Here is a 15826-nt window from a genome sequence, read left to right as displayed (position 1 = left end):
AAAAAATTCAAAATGTATAAATTATTCATAAAATCTAATTAAAAATTAGTTGAACTATCTAAACTAACTAAAAAGTATTCAAAGTAATAAATAAAACAAACTACACAAATATTTAGAATACTACAAATTATCTTAATTACTTTAACATATATAAAATCATTAACATATTTAACTATCGACATCATCAGATCCTAGTTCGGATTTTGGTTCGGTTTGGGTTATACCAAAACCTTAAAGTACTGAGCTCATAAACCCCGTTCAGATATTTTGTATAACGGTTCGGATAGATACTTTGGCTTGGGGTAAAAACATTGATACCTAGCTTCAAATGTCAAGATTCCTCATGCCGCATCCAAAGTCGGCACTCTGAAGTAGCTGGTTTCCGATAAACTCATCGAATCGAACTGCACTGAAGTTGTTGTGTGTTTTTTTTTTTGAATTAAAGTTAAATTTATTCAAAAACTTTTCTTTACATCAAGTGCAACTTTTGTTTAAAGAATTAAAAAATCAAAAACTAGCTGTTCTTCTACTCTATCCTTGTGCCAAACCAGTATCTTAAGCCACCTTCATATCTCATGTCTCCCATCATCACAATAGAGCTGAAACGGTTTCTGACTCCCTTCTCAATGAATTTAACTAGCTGCACTGGTGTAAATGAGCTTCCCCATGTCTCCTTTTATTTCTTTCTCTCCATATGCTATGGACAGTTTCTTGAAAGAGATACCTGATAGTAAAGCAACTCAGCATATCTCCATCTGTTTCAGATATCAGCCCAATAATATCAGGTCAATCATTTGTGTATCGATCTCCTAGAATTGGTCTCATAAGTTTCTTCCACACCTCAGCTGAGAAGGGGCAATTGAAAAAAAAGATGGTCTCGTGTTTCAATAGGATCTTGACATAGGGTACAGCTCCCATCAACATTCCCTCCCCATTGAAGCAAGCGGTCCCCTGTTGCAAGTCGATTTTTCAGAGCATACCAAGTCATGAAAGCAAACTTAGGTGTAGAATGTCGAAACCACACTCCTTTGCTCCATTGACACAGTGGCTGTTGATCTCTGAGTAGCATCCAAGTGGTTTTTGTTGAAGACCTCTTCTTGTACTTTCCTCCAATACCTTTCCACAGGCTAACATCCTCCGCATTATCCGCATTTGCTTTCCTCTCGTCAATTTCATCCTCAATTCTATTAAGAATTGTTGTTCTGTGCCTTCTTCTGTGGAACATCATAGCTTCTTGAACTGTAGTGTGAGCAGGAAGACCAAGATCAGTTACTCGCTCTCCTAGAATATCTGAGAGACAACCCGATGAAGACCAAGTTTTATGCCAAAAAGATGTATTCTCTCCATTTCTAACTTCAACTCGATGAAAACTTCTTGCCATCTTCTCAGTTTCAATCATTTAGCCCACATTCAAGAACCAGATCTTGTTGTTTCACTTAAAGACCAGAATGACCCTTTCCTTATGAGATATATCTTGATCCATTGAAGCTGTTATGTTTTTTTTTTTTTTTTTGAACTGATGAAGCTGTTATGTTGCTACAAATAGTTTGCACAAAAATATTTCTCTCACTTGGTCATTTTATTTTCCTAAAGAAAACATGATAGTATTTACTTGTTTTTGGTAATATGGCCGATTTTTAATCCTTTCATGTGACACAGAGTCGAACGTTGATGCCATGCCCATATCACTGGCAACACCGCGCGCTTCTTTTAAGTTAGTATAGTCGTGTTTAACTTATTAGTAAGATCAAACCTGTTCTCAGAAAACTTATTAGTAAAGATCATATACGCAATATATAGTTGTTCTCTCATCTTCTCGAGGATATTTTTTTTTTAATAAAAACATCTTCTCGAGGATGAGGTAGAACCGTAGAAGTCGGTCTCTTATGTGTTATCGCACGTGGTTGGGCAAAATCAGAGCAAATAACGCACGAACCGTTTCGACATGCGGTGAAGAAGAAAAAGGAAAGACCTTTTTCCAAGAAAGAAAAAAAAAAAAAAACTATACGCGTAGGTGACCAAAAACGTAACTTATGAACATATGATCGTATTATCTGTGACCTGAGCCTTCACAGACACAGATAGAAAACGACAAGCGTCACGTACTCTTGTGTTAAGCACGCCACACGGAAAAAGAGACACGCGTAGCACGTGTCAATATTTTGCATACGTGTCTTGATTCGCTGCTACATATAAAAATAAAACCAATTATATCGCTGAAAATTATTTCTGTTTTTGAGAAAATATAATATCTAATTTATTAAAATAGAGTCCTAATTTTTATCTACTTAAAATTATTGTCATTAATTTTTGGACTTGATCATATCTCACTAAAGATAAATGTACCATCCTTAACTTTTAGACCTATTTTCATTTCCAATATTTTTGTTAGTAAGTACCATATTTCTGCTGAAGTTTATTAGTATACTAATTAAAAATAGTAACTACAATTGATATATGTATAAAGATATTTATATTCACAAAATTGCACTTGTGTATCTAGGAATATGCAAGATGGAGAGCTATTTTCTAAACTTTATTGATATACTATATATACTAATGATCTTATATTTACGGAGAATGATTAATATGTTTAAAAATATTTATATACACTAAACTGTATTTATATCATAAAAGAATATAACATCACGAAACATCTTTACAAATTATTTATCTATACTATGTTAGTAAGATACTTTCACTTTTTTCAAGATATAAAAGTGTCGATAATGAAAGTTTTAAAAAAAATATTTACATAATCAAAACAATACTATAATATTTATTTATTTTAGAATCTAATCTATTAATTTAGGGTTCTATTTTTTATCTACTTACAAATAATCTAGGTTGGACAATTACATTTAACTAGCTTTAGTATAATTTTTACTTATATCGATCTAATTTAATTATTATTAAATATATGTATACCCGAACCTAAAATTAAGGAACGAAATAACTAATCTATTGTTTTTTAAATAAGAACTCAATATCTATTAACACTACTTTTAAGTAAATAATCAATTATATTTTATTTATTAATATAAAAAGAATTATATATGCCTACTAACTCATATATACAATTGTACTTTAATTCAAATGCAAGAAATAAATTATTTAAAACTCAGACCAAATACATAATAATATAATTCTTATAGATAGAATATTAAAATTAGATATATATATATATATATATATATATATGATAAAATAAATAATAATAGTTATTAATATTTAATGATATGGTGTAACATGTTATTATTGATATTTTTTTTATGAGCATAGTTTTACGGGTTGTTCCAACAAACATAAACAATATTTATCAAATATAAAACTAACTGAACAAAACATAAAACATACTTTATGTTAGGCTCAGGCCTTTATGTACCCGTTAGGTATTTGAAATTTCGGTTCAAACTTATAACACATCCTATGTCTCATTCTGGTAAATTTATAAGTACGGATCGGGTTTGGATATAACACACTGGTTTTGCTTCTAATTTGTATCACATCATAAAATCCATAAAGTAACCAAATATTGTTCCAATTCAGGTTATATTAGTTCGGTTCGGATATATCTGAAGTTAATTCCAAAATTTTAAAGCAAAACATAAGAAATAAACTTATTTATATAGAATTGGATATTTAAGGTACTTATTGAAAATTTAAATACTTATTTTTTGATATAATTTCATAATAAATATAGAACTGAATATTTTAAGTATATAATTATGTTTCAAGTATTTATATTTGTGATTAATTTGGACTTTCATATCGTTTTTTGGATTTTTTATGGTTTTTTTTTGTTTTTTTTTTGTTTTTTCGGGTTGCCTGTTCGGGTTCGGCTAATAACACTTCGGGTTCAGATATATGATGTACCATCCCACAAGACCAATTCTGGGATTTCTTACATTTCGTATTGGGTATGGATCGGGTTTTTTGGTTTAAGTTCGGTACGGACTTTGGGTTACGAATATTATGCTTAGACCTATTTTCAATAAAGAAAAATACGATTATATAAAGTCTTTACCAAAATATTATCCCGCGCTTTAGCGCGGATCAAAATCTAGTTTTAATTAATCTGTGGTTTCCATTATTTTCCTTCGAAAATGTTTTTTTTAGAAAATAAAACTCCTCCTCTCTCAGCTTTGCTTTATGTCGATTCAGTCCCACAGGTTTGGTTTACTAGACCGGTTGGAATTTCTAGTTAGTTTTTAGTTGATGTTGTCAAAAAAAAAAAAAAAATCCTCCTCACTCAAGTTTCCATCTTTTTTCTCTGAATTTTATTAAGGGACAGAAGCCCAAACGGACTAAAGCCCAACAACAGAAAAAAACAAAAGGTCTAAACAACATGCCAAACTTTACAGAAACGATTTTGGACCACCAGCCCAAAAAGGAAAACCCATCGAGGAAGCAAGTCGTCTCTATCCACCACGTGACCGATTGCCCTGCAATCTGAATCCACTCGTCAAAATAGGAGATGACTTTTTTCCACCGGTGCCAAACTGGAAATGCGACGGAACTCCGCCGACAGCAGAGGCTAACCGAAGAAGAAACCCGGTCAAGCCAAGCAATCTTCAAATCGATCAAGCCGCTCACCGGATCTACGCTTCTAAAGACAATCTTCATTGATCCATCTTACAACCTTCGATCTTCTTGCATAAAAATCAGTCATCTTTATAGATGTGAAATAGCCCGAAGTTGAAAAAACCTTTAAGGGAAAGGAGGAAAAAAACATCAAAGGTGAGGAAGAAGAGAGGAGGTGAGGCAACAGGAAACGTCAATCGACTAATCGAGAAAGTCTCGGTGATAAGCTGCAGTCGCTTTCAAAGGAGCACGACGCGGAGGCAAAAGCCGAACATCCCCGTCGAAGAGAGCGCGAACCGCCAGAGTCAGAAGCCGGCTATACCCGTTGAGTAAACCGCAGTATACCTGAGACAAAAGTCACCGAAAAAAAACGGCGACATGAACAAGCTTCATCTCATCTTCTTCTTCATGAAAGATATTGGATTCAGAACCAAGAAGAGAGAGAGAAGCTTTATCTATTCCATACCCCTAGACCATGATTAACCCCAGTCTCTTAACTGGAGTTATTAGCTTCGGTTAAGAGACGGTTTTTAGTTTTTTTTAGATTTTAACTAAGGAAAGTTAAGAACTATCACTTAAATAAGATATATAACAACCGTCTCTTACCCGAAAAGTGTAAAAATAAATAAAAAAATAAAAAAAAATGTCAAATCACGAGTTAAGAATCCCGACTAAGAGATCGGGGTTAATCATGCTCTTAATCTCTTGTTCCGTACTCAAGTTTCCATTTTATCATGCCTTGTTCATTTGATGATGCTTTTGATAAATTTTTTATTATATGTTTTTTTTTTGTAACTGATTTTTTATTATATGTTCTATATGGGCATCATAGTAAAGAGTTTCTGACCGAATTGTTTCTGTAGTAAAGGCAAATTCTGGTCGTAAAAATTCATATTTCAAGAGTTTTCTTGGAGAAGAGGACTTATTTCCAACATATTCTACACCTCTTTTCATATCTCAGGTTCCAAAAAATTAAAATTAAAACAAAATTTCTAAAATTGGTTAAAAGTCACATATACAAGATAACAATTTAATATGCCTCCAAGCTAGATATTTATATCAGAAACACATTTATGCAATCCGATTTCTTTCTTTTTTTGTTGAAAAAAATCCTATCTATTGTCATTATAGTATTTTATAAGAAAATACTATTGCTGTATATTTTACAGATTCTATTTAAAATTAAAAAGATAAATATCTCCTCAAACTTTCTTTCCTCTTTGAAGGGGCAAAGTTGCCACTTGCAACATTCGATACAATTCTGAATTTCTGATCCCTGAACTAATTTTTGCATGTTCTCTTCTGGCGTAAGTATTAAATTTAGAATGTAGAAGAATCATAACGTAATTTTATCTGAATATATATGTATGAAGCATCTTGTTTTCTTATCCGGGCCAATGTAAATTTATATATCCTTGTTTTCGAGTGAATGTGTCGGCTTCCGTTACTTAGATGAAAGGGTTTTCACTTTTCATTTTCCCGATAAGGAAGAAGAATATACAGCCAAATTAATCAAAATAAAGGAAATTAGCTATTTTGGAAGGACAAGTTGCATTCTCTGTTAGTCCTACACGCAATGCATGCAAGTATTGTCTTCCAACTTTCAATACTAATATTCGTTAATCAAATGTGTTTAAGATACTAATTAACCGTAAATATTTACTAGTTTGAATAAATTTATAAAAATTGCATGTCCGTTCTGGTTATATATTGCTCTGTTTGAACTATATCAGTTCTTTTTAAAGTGGTTTTCTGATTTAAGTCCAAAACAGTTAACCGGATTCGAATTATACCCATTAATATTATTGCTATACAATACGTTTAATCAGAGAAAAATGACACTGTTGCATTATCTTTAAAATTCAATGACTGTATATAAACCCCTCGAGATTGACACAGAAACACACAAATACCTCTAAAAAGGTAACATGTAATATCATTACTTATACTACAAAAAAAAAGATGGAGGACAAAGGGAAAAACATCGAACAAGCTCAACAAAGTTGTTACCTAGGGTGGATGAGTTTACAATCCCAACGCGTCCTTGACCTTAAACAAGCCTTAGCTCAACGACGATCTCACGAAGGCACAGCCGACGCTGCCACGGATGAGAAGAAACTCCGTGAATTAACACAAAAGATCATTGGAGACTTCAAAGATTACGCCCGAAAAAGAGCCGATCTCTCACACCGATGTAGCTCGAACTATTATGCGCCGTCGTGGAACACTCCTTTGGAGAACGCTCTGATTTGGATGGGTGGCTGCAGACCATCTTCTTTCTTTAGGCTTGTTTATGCTCTGTGTGGGTCCCAAACTGAGATCCGTGTGACTCAGTTTCTCCGCAACGTCGATGGTTACGATACTTCAGGTAATTTAAGGGTTTGGACATTATCAGTTATTTGGGATTTTACTTCTTTTCACTTCTTAGTTTGGTCAGCTCCGGTTCCAAACATCCGAATAAAACATTCTTCTTTGTTCCAAAATTTAAAGTTATTATACATACATTTTATTGCTTTTAAATTGTCAATATTTTATCAAAATTAATTTAAAAATGTTTATGGTCTTTTAGATCTGGCCGGTCCTGGATTTAGTTTGGTTTCAGTTTAAAATTTTGTTTTTTTGGTTTAAGAATTTTTAGGTCTGAGTTTAGTTCAATTCGGTTTGATTCAACAGGTAGTGGTGGCGCATCACTCAGCGATCTAACGGCGGAGCAGCTGGCGAAGATCAACGTCTTGCATGTGAAGATCATAGACGAAGAAGAGAAGATGACCAAGAAAGTCTCCAGTCTGCAAGAAGACGCCGCTGATATTCCTATCTCCACCGTGGCTTACGCGGAGGAGCACGTAGGAGAGCCTAACTTGGCAGTAGATCAAGCTCTCGACAAGCAAGAAGAAGCTATGGCCACTTTATTGGCCGAGGCCGATAATCTGAGGGTATATACGTTGAGTAAAATCATAGAGGTTCTGGCGCCGATGCAAGCCGCGGATTTTTTGCTAGCCGGGATAAAACTTCATCTTTCAATGCATTCTTGGGGAGCGCTAAGGGATCGCCGCCGTCGTGAATGTATAATAGAGGCCGCAGATGATGCCGGAGGGAAGGAAGGGAAGTAGTCGTTATAAAAGTAGAGGTGATATATACTATAGGTACGTGTCAGCTATGAAATTGCATAATAACGAGATTTATAATCTTGGTATTATAGCTTTATGATATAGTTTAGGGATATATATTTCCTTATATATGTCAATTTTATTTTCCGAGGACCAGTGTGTAATGCGTTTCGATTTATTTTATAAATACAAATATATTTTATAGTTTATGATTTTGTTATAACATAGATGTATCTTGTTAGATGATTTTTTTTGTAACAGATCTTGTTAGATGATTATACTTATAAATATATTATTATCTATATATATATATAAACATTGCTTTGTTACTAAACTGTTATAGTTTTTTAAGAATAAATCATAAGTACATTTTGATGGTTTAGAGTACTTTAATAACTGGAATCTTTGTTGATAAAAAGAAAATGGAATCTTTTTTTTCTTTATCGAGTCTATCCACGCGGCTTTTTGCTCTTCAGAAAGACAGTATGCTACTGGATGCATGTACAACTGTGAGTAATGGGGGCACAGCGACGACAAATAGTTAGAGAAATGATTTTGGTGTGTTTACGTGTCAGTAAACATGCTCTTTCTCGACAAGTCAGCTTAGAGATTTTGATCCAATACTCCATTGGCTTTTTGTGTGTTAGGGAACAGGCAAAAGGAAAATTGTTGGAGTATCCAGTGTGACATAAATACACGTTGGGAAAAATAGTGGATAATATTTTTTTTGAGAGGTTAAAGATGAAATGTAGACAATTTATATTTGTGATAGTTTTTGTATTTGGAAAAGAGATTTTCTACTAAGGCTTGTGTTTGGAGATTGTTTTAGAAACTTTGTTAGAACTTTTTCTTGAATGTTTTCTCTCAATTACTTTTCTTGATTCTTGGATGATACAAATGGTGCTAAACACCCATATTTATACAAATGAAGGAGCAAACTCTAACATGTTTTAGATTTCTCTAAATTATTATCTTATTTCAAAATATCTAACATAATTATTCTACTACATAACTTTCTCTCTTCTCCTCCATAATTCTAGATAATTCTTCCTCCTTGTGTTTTTCTTTTGGACTCTTAATATGGATCATGATTTTTGGGTTTTGGGCTAATAGATGAAAAAACCAACAAATCTCCCCTTTTTCAACTTAGCCCGAAACCGTTGTCATGTCAGTGCTTTTGCAGCAATCTTCAAACTTCTTGATCGGTAATACCTTGGTCATAAAGTCTGACCAATTTTCGTCGGTGTGTACCTTTGTGAGATGTATGAGCTTCTCTTCCAGAACTTTTCGGATCCAGTGATGTCGGATATCGATGTGCTTTGAGCGAGAGTGAAACGTTTGATTCTTTGCTAAGTGAATAGCATTTTGGTTGTCACATAGCATGTTGTACTTTTCTTTCTTTACTCCCAACTCAAGCAAGAAGTTCTTCATCCATAGCATCTCCTTACACGCTTTCGTTGCTTCGATGTACTCCTCTTCCGTGATGGATAAAGCAACACACTTTTGTAGCTTCGATTGCCAAGAAACAGCTCCCCCTGCAAAGGTAGTCACGAATCCTGATGTCGATTTCCTTGAATCTTTATCACCAGCCCAATCTGCATCGGTGTAACCGTTCAACTCCAATTTTCCATTTCCAAAACATAGACACTTCTTCGTTGTGCCTCGTAGATAGCGTAAGATCCACTTAACTGCTTTCCAATGTTCTTTTCCTGGATTGGCGAGAAAGCGACTCACAACTTCTACGGCATACGCAATGTCGGGTCTGGTGCACACCATAGCATACATGAGACTACCCACTTCTGATGCATATGGGGTAGTCTTCATTTCCTCTTTTTCCTTCTTACTTGTTGGACTTTGCTTCGAACTTAGTTTGAAATGTCCACCAAGTGGAGTGCTCACCTGCTTTGCTTTGTGCATGTTGAATCTCTCCAACACCCTTTCAACATATCGTTCTTGGGACAGCCATAAAAGCTTCTTTGGTCTATCCCGAGTGATCTTCATTCCAAGAATCTGTCTCGCTTGCCCCAGATCTTTCATCGCAAAACACCTTCCCAAATATTTCTTCAATGCGGCTATCTTGTTGCGATCTTGGCCCACAATTAACATATCGTCAACATAGAGCAATAATATGAGAAAGTCGCCGCTTTCGTACCTCTTTATGAAAACGCAATGATCATTCTTAGTTTTCTTGAAGTTATGATCCACCATGAAGGAGTCAAACTTCTTGTACCATTGTCTTGGGGCTTGCTTGAGGCCATAAAGACTCTTCTTTAATCGGCACACCAATTCTTCTTTTCCTGAAACCTTGAATCGTTCAGGTTTCTCCATATAGATCTCCTCCTCGAGTTCACCATGTAGAAAGGCCGTCTTGACATTGAGTTGTTCAATCTCCAAGTCTAGAACCGCTGCTAGACCAAGAACCACTCGGATAGAGGACATCTTCACGACTGGAGAGAATATTTCTTCAAAATCTATGTCTTTTTTCTGGTTGAATCCTTTCACAACCAATCGAGCTTTCTATCTTGGATTTGAGCTTCTCTCTTCATACTTCAACCTGTACACCCACTTGTTCTTCAAGGCTCTCTTTTCTTTTAGTAGCTTCATCAGCTCATAAGTGTGATTATCCTGCAAGGATTACATTTCATCTTGCATAGCTTCAACCCACTCATCTCTATGAGTGTCTCCTATGGCCTCCTCATAGCTTTTAGGTTCCCCCTCATCTGTAAGATTAACGTACTCATCTCGATAATATCTTACAGATGATCTTGTCTCTCTTCCAGACCTTCTTAGCTCATGTTCTTCCTCTGGCTCCACTTGAACTTCTTCTTCACCTTCATCACCATTCGGATCCATGATAGGATCCCCTTTGCCATCATCTCCAATCACTTGTTCATGATCTTGAGGCTTATGAGAATCTTCATTTCTTACAACCCTTAGCTTTGGTTTCTTTGATTTTGTTGATGTCTTCTATTGTTTGATCTTCGAAGAAAACAACATTTCTGCTCCGGATAATTTTTCTGTTAACCGGATCCCAAAGCCGATAGCCGAAATCATCTCTCGGTGACCCAAGATAGATGCACTCTTTAGTCTTGGAGTCTAGCTTGGCTCGTTCATCCTTAGGTATATGGACAAACGCTCTGCAACCGAACACCTTCAAATGGTTGTAAGAGACCTTCTTACCCGACCAAACTTCCTCCGGGACATCGCCTTCCAAAGGAACTGATGGTGTAAGATTTATGACGTCCACTGCAGTCTTTATGGCTTCTCCCCAAAATGGCTTGGGTAGTTTAGCGTGAGAGAGCATGCACCGAACTCTTTCTATGATCGTTCGATTCATTCTTTCTGCTAGCCCGTTCAATTGTTGCGTCTTTGGTGGTGTCTTCTCCATTCTGATTCCATGAGCTTTGCAAAACGCTTCAAAGGGACCTCGATACTCTCCACCATTGTCAGATCGAACACACTTGAGTTTTTGACCCGTACTTCACTCTGCTTGGGCTACAAATTCCTTGAAAGCATCAAGAACTTGATTTTTGACTTCAAAAGGTATACATATACCTTCCTTGAATGGTCATCAATAAAGGTGATGAAATATGATGCCCCTCCATTGGATTTCTCGGACATGGGGCATACGTCAGTATGCACAAGATCAAGAATATGCTTTCTTCTCATAGGCGTAGATGATATTCGGAAAGCGACCCTATGTTATTTTCCGGCTAAGCAATCATGACATGATGAGAGAGAAATACCTTTCATATCAGGAAGAAGTTTCTTGCGAGAAAATATATTTAAACCTTTCTCACTCATATGCCCGAGTCTTCGGTGCCATATATCGATGTCATCACTTGTGACATTTACTTCTTCCTTGCAAAGCTTGGCTTGAGTCACGTATAATGAGCCTTCTTTTCTTTCTCGAGCCATGATCAAACTTCCTTTGGTTAACTTCCATTTGCCACCACCAAAATGACTGTCCAAGCCGGCATCATCGAGCTTTCCGGTTGATATGAGATTGAGACGCATGTCGGGAACATGTCTCACATCCTTGAGAACTATCTTACATCCAGTGTTTGATGTAAGAATAACATCCCCCTTTCCAACAATCTTGCTTCTTCCTTGATTTCCCATTTGAACATTACCAAAGTCACCATTTTGGTAGGTTGTGAAAAAGCTTCCATGAGGGGTGACATGAAAAGACGCACCAGAATCAACTATCCATGAGCTATCATCAGAGCTAAGATTACTTTCTCCAACGAGGTATAACTCTTCGCTCTGGTCTTCCACAATGGTGGTAGTCTTGTCTTCATGCTTCTTTGTAGGATTGAGCCGGTCTGGTTTGATATTACCGGCTTGTTTGTCTTTCTTGAAAAACCAACATTCCGACTTCATGTGACCCGGCTTGCCACAGTAATAGCAGGTGACTCTCGGACGTGACTTAGATCTTCTTCGAGATTGGTCTCGTCCTCTGCTTATGTTGTGACCACGAGTCTCTTCTCTACCTCATCTATCAACAATGTTAGCTTCTGAATAAGAATTCGAACCTCGCTCCTTCCTGCGAACTTCTTCGTTTAGAAGGCTATCAGTGACGGTGTCCATGGTGAGCTTTCCCTCCGGTCCTGAATTGCTTAGAGTGACAACTAGTGTGTCCCAACTCTCCGGTAGTGAACTAAGGAGTAAAAGGGCTTGTATTTCGTATTCAACCATCATATCAACTTTGTTAAGCTGATTTACGATCCCCTTGAAAGTGTTCAAGTACTCCATCATGCTCTGGCCATCCTTGTACTCCAACTTTACCAACCGTCGAATAAGAAGAGCTTTGTTTCGAGGTGTTTTCTTTTGAATCATGGATTCAAGTTTTGTCCATAATTCAAAAGTATTTGTGTAGGTAGAGACATGTTCAAAGAGAGATCGGTCGACATACTTACGTATTACGGCAACCGCCTTTCTATTAAAAATCTCCCATGCTTTATCATCCTTTCCTTCCGGCTTATCCTTCATGATGATGGGCTCATGCAAATCCTTACAATAAAGGTGATCTTCCATCATCGGATTCCAATAAGAGAAGTTGTCCGTCGTGAGCTTGAACATGTCACCTTCAAAGGTAACGGTGGCCTCCATCTTTACTTCTTCAAAGATAACGGTAACCTTGCTCTGATACCAGCTGTTGGGAAAGATAGCGGATAATATTTTCTTTGAGAGGTTAAGATGAAATGTAGGCGGTTTATATTTGTGATAGATTTTGTATTTGGGAAAGGGATTTTCTACTAAGGCTTGTGTTTGAAGATTCTTTTAGAAACTTTCTTAGAACTCTTTCTTGAATGTTTTCTCTCAATTGCTTTTCTTGATTCTTGGATGATACAAATGGTGCTAAGCACCCCTATTTATACAAGTGAAGGAGCAAACTCTAACATGTTTTAGATTTTTCTAAATTATTATCTTATTTCAAAATATCTAACATTCATCGGGTGTCAATGCGGAACTAAACAACTATTCAAGTGCAATGAGGTGCAGTCTAGAACTCGGATCACTCGGCTAGAACAATCCACTATCGTGGACTTGTTCCCTTTGCTGATCGGTCTTGAGTACTAAGCTCTCACTTGGAACAAGACGCGATAGCAAGCCTTAGAGATCAGGTCCGATTAGTTGACTTAATATCCTAATATCTACTCTCACTGATTAGGGATATGAAGCTCATTCAATATATGTCAATTTATCTCCTAAGCGGTTAGCTAGGTGAATAAACTAGAGATCGAACATTAAGTCATCAATTCGATGCAAGCAGTAAGAACAATATGAATGAAGAACAGTTAAAATCACTTATTTGCATTTAGCTCATGCGATTGACACCCTAAAACCCTAAGCAAGCTTAGCCGACTACTCAATCATAAAGCAAAATGACACAGACATGATTTCTGAATAATACTGCATATAAAATAAAGTAGAAAGACAAGGGTTCAGGATGATCTTCTCGTGAAAATGAGAGATGAAGCATTCTCCCTTACAAGTTGCCAAATCCAAAATAGTTCTAGGTCTCTTGTAAAACTAGCGTAAGAAATTAGAAATGATAGCATAGGCTTTTTATATGGAGGCGCCAGTGGTAAAGAGAAAGGAGAGAAAATCTAGGGCAAACCCCTGAATTCTTGGAGGTTTCCTTAATAGTCGGGAACAGTCAGTCGCTTGCTCTCTTTGGGAACAAACTTCGGATTGATCCGACTGCATGTTCTACGTTAGATATTCCAAAATGACTTCTTCCTTCATGGCACTCTCTTCTTTACTCTTTCACCTACTCCAAACCTGGAATGATATCAAATAAGCACGAATTCGGACTGAGAATTAACTCAAAGAACACATATAATGGTATTAAAAACACCATATATCAATTCACCTAGAGTTAGATCCTTGTTTGTCCTCGAACATGGCCAAGCCTCAAGAACAGGGAGAAAGGTTTGAAAGAGTGGAAACTCGCTTGATCTCAGGTGAGATGTCAGGTATGTCAGCTAGTGAATATCCTAATGCCTTACGATACTACCTAAGCTCACACAAAAGCAATGCAGTTTCCACATTATTGAGTTCAGCCTTCACAATGACTGGGTAAGTGGAATTCGGACCTAAGAAAGCATACCTGAGCCCCTTGGGAAGGGGTTTTAGCTCAACCTTGGGACCTTCAACTCGCTCCAGGGATCATCAGGTAGGTTCGGCGGAACAGCCGAGTTCAGTAAAGGGGTCGCTCCAGTTGGAGGGTTCTCGTCCTTGTTGCTTTCTTCCCCCAGACTTAGACTCGCCACCATTCTTCCCATACTCCTTGCGGAGTTAAGCATCTTAGCATACTCGTCTACGTCAATGTTCTCGACACTCTGCTCGGCCTCAGCTCTTACTAGTGCAAGCTCAAGTGGATCTTCTGTAAGAATCTCCTCGATCATCCCGTCGCGAGGTTGCAGCGGATCAATCCCTTCATCCACCGCGAAGGTTTGTCCATCCAGCATCGGCTTCTTCAGCAGCTCATCCATCTCGAACTGCATGACTATGTCCCCCAGATTGAGATCAATCTTCCCTTGCCGCACATCAATGATGGCTCCAATAGTACATAGGAACGGTCTTCCTAAGATGAGAGGATCGTTGGATTCCTCTTCCAGCTCTAGAACTACGAAGTCTGCTGGAACAGAGGTGTTCCCGACTTTTACTTGGAAATCCTCTATAATACCAACCGGGGACTTAACTGATCTATCCGCGAACACCAAGGACATCTTAGTTGGTTTGAAATGCATGTATCCCAGACGTCGTGCTACAGAGTAGGGCATGAGGTTTACGCTGGATCCCAGATCAACCAAGGAGCATGAGAAAACTGTCTTCCCAATGTGGATAGAGAGGACGAACTTGCCAGGGTCTCCTCGCTTCTTTATCTGCTTGTTCTGAAGCACGGCGCTGCACTCTTTAGAGACAGTCATGAATTCGCTCTCCTCTGATATTTTTCCTGAGATCAATCCCTTCATAAAGTTGCGCATGGAGGGCATCATCTGGATCGCATCCATCAAGGGGAGTCGGACGGTTAGTGTTGAGATGAGATCAATATATGGGAAGAGAAAGATATGAGGAGCTGAGTATGATGAAGAGGCCGTATATGGCGTAGTAATACTAGTTACCCGAGTAACTGCCAATGGTTAAACCAAAGTTACCCTAGTTATCCTAGTATACTAGTTATACTAGTTATCCGGGTAACTTTGGATGAAGAAGAGAAGCCCTATTCCCTTTGCTAAGGCATTAGACAGTTGCAAGGGAAGAGGAGGCATGTGTGACAGGCTGGAGAAGAGCTGGATAAAGCAAAAGGAGTTTTATGCACAAGGAAGAAGCTCATTGGATGGTTTGAATTAAAGCAAACCTTATATCTTGTAATAGTGCATCTTTATGAAACTCTCATCCTAGTATTACCTCCTCATATATATTGTAAACTCTGATCAGATTAATAATTAAGAAGTTTTAGGATTATCTCTCTAGACTCTCTCTCTTGTTCATGATGATTCTTAAATACTTTTAAACATGATTACTACCTAACCTCTCTACAAATCTCTCATTATCTTCTCTAATCTTCCTTTAATCTCTCAATACCTACTCTATTCTCTAAAATTATATGGTATCAGAGCCAG

The 15826-nt window shown here is 37.0% G+C and overlaps 3 protein-coding genes across 3 annotated transcripts; 1 reads left to right on the top strand and 2 right to left on the bottom strand.

Moving 5' to 3' along the window:
- Positions 1 to 632: 632 nt before the first annotated feature.
- Positions 633 to 1381, bottom strand: LOC106378843. The gene is made up of 2 exons (XM_013818905.1): positions 910 to 1381; positions 633 to 724 (listed from the first exon to the last, which is right to left on the bottom strand). The coding sequence occupies exons 1-2, from the start codon at positions 1379 to 1381 to the stop codon at positions 633 to 635; spliced, it is 564 nt and encodes a 187-aa protein (XP_013674359.1).
- A 5101-nt stretch (positions 1382 to 6482) lies between these two features.
- On the top strand, positions 6483 to 7898 carry LOC106382447 (protein DELAY OF GERMINATION 1). Its single transcript, XM_013822468.3, has 2 exons — positions 6483 to 6952; positions 7258 to 7898. Exons 1-2 carry the CDS (start codon positions 6547 to 6549, stop codon positions 7692 to 7694), a joined length of 843 nt encoding a protein of 280 aa, XP_013677922.1. The 5' UTR covers positions 6483 to 6546; the 3' UTR covers positions 7695 to 7898.
- A 6431-nt stretch (positions 7899 to 14329) lies between these two features.
- Positions 14330 to 15214, bottom strand: LOC106378841. Its single transcript, XM_013818904.1, has one exon. The coding sequence runs from the start codon at positions 15212 to 15214 to the stop codon at positions 14330 to 14332; it is 885 nt and encodes a 294-aa protein (XP_013674358.1).
- Between the last annotated feature and the right edge of the window lie 612 nt (positions 15215 to 15826).

The sequence above is a fragment of the Brassica napus genome, chromosome C7, assembly GCF_020379485.1.
Source record: "Brassica napus cultivar Da-Ae chromosome C7, Da-Ae, whole genome shotgun sequence".
Classification (NCBI taxonomy): Eukaryota; Viridiplantae; Streptophyta; class Magnoliopsida; order Brassicales; family Brassicaceae; genus Brassica; species Brassica napus.
This window is presented reverse-complemented; position numbering and strand designations above follow the sequence as displayed.

What these genes read in the sequence shown, in the direction of transcription:
- LOC106378843 (XM_013818905.1), bottom strand. Translation starts at nt 1,381, where the DNA reads ATGGCAAGAAGTTTTCATCGAGTTGAAGTTAGAAATGGAGAGAATACA. An exon ending in AGGGAATGTTGATGGGAGCT is followed by an intron (nt 725 to 909) that starts GTACCCTATGTC and finishes CTTTACTATCAG; the next exon opens with GTATCTCTTTCAAGAAACTG.
- LOC106378841 (XM_013818904.1), bottom strand. Translation starts at nt 15,214, where the DNA reads ATGGATGCGATCCAGATGATGCCCTCCATGCGCAACTTTATGAAGGGA.
- LOC106382447 (XM_013822468.3), top strand. Translation starts at nt 6,547, where the DNA reads ATGGAGGACAAAGGGAAAAACATCGAACAAGCTCAACAAAGTTGTTAC. An exon ending in CGATGGTTACGATACTTCAG is followed by an intron (nt 6,953 to 7,257) that starts GTAATTTAAGGG and finishes TTGATTCAACAG; the next exon opens with GTAGTGGTGGCGCATCACTC.